The 4,967-nt window shown below is 37.1% G+C and overlaps 1 protein-coding gene across 1 annotated transcript; it reads left to right on the plus strand.

The window, feature by feature from the left end:
* Positions 1-3,681: 3,681 nt before the first annotated feature.
* On the plus strand, positions 3,682-4,608 carry LOC143682570 (olfactory receptor 12D1-like). Its single transcript, XM_077159186.1, has one exon. It carries the CDS (start codon positions 3,682-3,684, stop codon positions 4,606-4,608), a length of 927 nt encoding a protein of 308 aa, XP_077015301.1.
* The last annotated feature ends 359 nt before the right edge of the window (positions 4,609-4,967 follow it).

Consider the following 4,967-nt stretch of genomic DNA (forward strand, 5'->3'; position numbering starts at 1 on the left):
TACCAAAAGTGAGGAGTCAGATTTATTTGGGACAAAAAGCAATAATACTTCCTTGATTCCTATCTCTTTGGTTAAATAATAAAAAATAAGAATGTTCCAAATAATCATCTTGTATTAATCAATGGAATGTGGCTCACCCATATTCCCCAACTCTTATTGCCAATTTTCTTTCCACTTTATAAACCAAAGAGTATTTTCCAAGGGCACCCTCAACTGTGAAAATGAATCAATACTTCTGTACTAGCAAATAAGAGGAAAATCAATTAAGGCAATTGAGACTTAAATTGTTTATGGTCCAGAAACAAAGGACCAAGCATTCCAAGGTAATAAAAACAGTAAGAATGGGGAAAAAAGGAATCCAAATAGAAATACCCCAAAGCTATGTCCTCACATTGCAGACATGAAAAGTACCTTGTTTTTCTCACAATAATTCTTCTTAGCACCCGGGGGACATATTCTCTCTGGGTTTTCATGTCTAGAAGTCTGTGGCTGATAAAAAGGAAGGTAGAATTTCAGAAAAGTAGGCAGAGGATGTGGAAGGTGAAGAATTAAAGCTGCAATTTCAACATGAGTTTCCAATTTAAATGTTATTCTACTATTTATACACAGAAGTATAAACCTGAAAAGCTTTCTTGCCTGTGAATCTGAACACTTACTCAGGTAAGAGTGAAGGAAGAGAAGTTGCTTATACAATCCACCTTTTTAGTGAGTGTTCTGTCTCCTTGCTGTTTTAAAAGTTAATTTTCCAGGATTTAAAACAATTTTCCTATGGTAAGCCATTCCTTGAAATATGAGTTACGAAGACACTTTACTTCTCACATTTTTGTTGTTGTGTCTTATACTCAACTCAACACTCTGGTTCTCTAGACATTCTCCAAAGCATATGGGTAATTTTCAAATATTAAAACTACAGTAGAATCACTTAAAATTGAGGAGTCTGCTTTCTAATGTTCTTTAAATGTCAGGAAAAAATTTTTCCCTAAATTGATTTTTCATGCAGTTGTGTTTTATGGGTCACAGAATCAATAATGGTATTTGGCATATCATGTTTATAGTAAACTGGGATGATAAAATTCTTTAAATACACAAAGTAAATATGAAAACAAAAAGCATTTGGATGTTTTGAAAGCAAGCCTCAATGAAAGTGTAGCAGATGTTCCATAATTTCTCAAAATTTCTTCAGCTATAAAACTTTGAACCTGTGGGTTACCTAAAAACTCCCCAGTTCATTCATATTTTTTTTTACTCTAGTCACCTCAAATCATTTTCTTCTCCCCTCACTGATTTTTCAAACCTTGATGATTCCTTTTTTATGGAAAGTTCACAAATCTACATCTCTTTCCAGATTTCAGTTCACTTTTAATTCTTCTCTCAGTGCTTCCCACTCCTCCAAGTTTCTCTATATCCTTCCTTCTTCCCTCCCAATAACAACAGCTAATCCAGTATATCAGGAAATAAAAGGATAAAAAAGAAGCTATATCAAAAAACTATGTCTTCTTTTCTCAATTTACAAAAAGGAGATGATATCTGGCACTTTGAAAATAATGAAGGAAACAATATTCAAAAGTCATTTTTGCTGTTCTGATAAACAACCCAAATTCAGTCAAATACTAAGCCTTATAATAATCTCTTATTTATAGAACAGAAGAGTTATAACATCACTGAAGAAAACACTATTATTACAGAATTTTAAATGAAATGAAAATTAATGCATTCATTTTGTAGGAGACATGAGCTTTATCTGATGAAAAGAAAGAGCTTAAAAAGAAAATATATTTTTCAAATGAGAAAAACTGAAACTTTCCAGGACCTAGGAGGGGGTTGATATGCGGCAGACAGACTACTGGGATGATGGACTCCAATGTGACTTCCAAAGTCATATCAATGAAGCTGAGGTGAAGAAGGTGCATTTCACTTTAGGAAGATGACTCCTTAATACCTAAAGAGTGAGTTGATTTCATGCAAAATAAAAGCAGGAGTTAAGGAAGATGATCATAAATGAAGAATAAGAGGGGTGCAAGGGTTGTTCAGTGATGGAATTCTTTCCTGTTGTGCAGGAGACCCAGGTTCAATTCCTGGTGCATGTACTTCCCCCACCAAAAAAAAAAAAAAAAATCAACAAATGGTGCTGCAATAATGGGGTTGTCATATGGAAAAAGAATTAAATGTGACCCTCACCATACAACATACAAAAAATAAGAACAAGATAGGATTTAATGAAGCCCAATATCACAGATACCTCAAGGACATGTCAGTATTGTATGATCTAAGGGGTAATTCTGATTCCATCAGAGGGAGAGTTTTTCTTATAAAGGGTTCCAAGGATCTGGGAAATGAAAGAAAGTCCCAGGACAAATGGGGAATGCACGCACAATACCATTAATTGTTGTGGTAGTTAGGTTCAGGTGTCAATTCAGGTGATTCATTAGTATGTGAAATTCATCTATGGCTGATTAGATCTGCAGTCAGCTAAGGTGAATGCCTTCCATGTTGAGTGATCTTTAATTTAATTCACTCAAGGTTCAAAAGAGAGTAGTGCACAATGCAGCACAGTCCAAGCAGCTCAGCATACCTCGTCTCAGCACTCACACCTCAGTCCAGATGTTTGGAGATACAGAAAGGAATCACCAAGGGCGAAAGCTGTTGGAAACTAGAAGCCAGGAGAGAAGGTCAATAGACAGGGCTGTGTGCTTTCCTGTGTAAGAGAGTACCTCAGATGATAGTTAGTTGCCTTTTCTCTGAAGAACCAGAAGTTTTTAACTAAACAAATCCCCTTATGTTAAAAGACAGCCCACCCCTGCAATGTTGCATTCTGGCAGTTTTGGCAGACTCAAACAGTCATCATAGAAGTAAATTGGAGATTCCATTTCAAGAAAATATTAAGGCCAAGATTATAGGAAGAACCAAACTTACCAGCATATGCAGCAATGATAAAACTTCAAATACAACTTGGGGTGATATCTGAATAATGTGGCCTCATTTCATTCCTCAATCATGGTTTGGTGATGTTTCCAAGGATATGAATCAGGAAGGGTTCAGAAAGGAGACACTCTAGCCAAGGTTTGCATTCTAAGATAAGGAAAAGCTATGACTACTATATTAAATGTTTTTGCATCTTTATAGATTTGGTGGTAATAATTAGTTCATCCATGCTCATTTTCCTACAGTTAAAATCATTCAGGTGGGGTGGGCCATTGTGGCTCACAGGGAGAGTTCTCGCCTGCCTTGCCATAGACTCATGTTAGATTCCTGGTGCACGCCATAGACCCATGTTCGATTCCTGGTGCCTGCCTAAGGAGGAAAACATCATTCAGGTGGCTTCTTCCTAGGCTTATCAATGGTAATGTGGTAGAGCACATTTAAAATATCACCCCGCTGTAAATGACTTAGGAAGATTAAAGGAAACTTGTATCAGAACATAGATGCTCAAGCCAGAGATCTCCAAAAGAAAAGAAAATATTAATGAGAAAAAAGTGACAAAGTCACACTCTGTATGTAACCTTAATATTTAAAAATCTAAGGGCCCATAATCTGTAAAACCTTTGAGGTTGGGGTCATCTAAAATAACCTTATGTTCCTTCAAATTGTTTTGGTCTTGGAGGGAAAAATCCTGGGATGGAGAGATTCTGACATTCTATAGAGAAAGATTTCCACACATTATATTGCCTTTTCTTTTAAGTGATGTTGAATCAAAGCTCAGTCTCTGAATTTCTTCTCCTGGGAGTGACAGACATCCAAGATCTTCAGCCACTTCTCTTTGTGGTTTTCCTCACCATCTATATTGTCAATGTGGTGGGGAATGGAGCCATTCTGATGATTGTCATCTCTGATCCAAGACTCCATTCACCTATGTATTTCTTCCTGGGAAACCTTTCGTGCTTAGATATCTGCTACTCCACAGTAACGTTGCCAAAGATGCTAGAGAACTTCCTCTCTTCACACAAAGCAATTTCTTTCTTGGGATGCATGAGCCAGCTTCATTTCTTCCACTTCCTGGGCAGCACAGAGGCCATGCTGTTGGCTGTGATGGCTTTAGACCGCTTTATGGCTATCTGCAAACCACTTCATTACACAAACATCATGAATCTTCAGCTGTGTGTCCAAATGGCAAGCATTGTCTGGATCATTGGCTTTTTCCATGCCTTGCTGCACTCCATAATGACCTCTCACTTGAACTTCTGTGGTTCTAACTATGTCCATCACTTCTTCTGTGATGTCAAGCCACTGCTAGAACTGGCATGTGGGAACACTGATCTCAACCAATGGCTGCTTAATACTGTCACAGGAACCATTGCCATGGGCCCCTTCTTTCTGATACTTCTCTCCTATTTCTACATTATCACCTATCTATTCTTCAAGACACGTTCTTGCAGCATGCTTCACAAAGCACTGTCCATTTGTACCTCCCACTTCATGGTAGTTATTCTTCTCTATGTTCCTGTTCTTTTTACCTACATTCGTCCAGCTTCAGGCAGCTCCATGGACCAGGATCGGGTCATTGCTATCATGTATACTGTAGTTACCCCTGTACTAAATCCACTGATCTATACCTTGAGGAACAAGGAAGTGAAGAAGGCCTTGAAAAAGGCAATCAGAAGGAAACTCTGACTTGAATGAATACATAGAACTTTTTTGAGGCATAAATAAGCAGGCAGTGAAAATGCTTAGACATAATGTATACCTTGTCTCAAATTGCTTATATATAAAGGAAGAAACTGGGTACAAAAAAAGGTAAATGGAAATGCCTAGTCAAAGTGTATTAAACAATGCATTCTTAGGTAACATTAAAGGAACTTAAGCAAATGGACACTAGCCATGGAACTCTAATGTTGAATTTGTTTTAGGATATCCTTTGCTATAACTGATTTATTATATGTGCTAATGTATTCTTGTATGATATTAAATAGATAGATATATGCATATTATTGAAGTGGATAGATTTAGTCTATTGTGTGATCCCTAGTGAT

The sequence above is a fragment of the Tamandua tetradactyla genome, chromosome 5, assembly GCF_023851605.1.
Source record: "Tamandua tetradactyla isolate mTamTet1 chromosome 5, mTamTet1.pri, whole genome shotgun sequence".
Taxonomy (NCBI): Eukaryota; Metazoa; Chordata; class Mammalia; order Pilosa; family Myrmecophagidae; genus Tamandua; species Tamandua tetradactyla.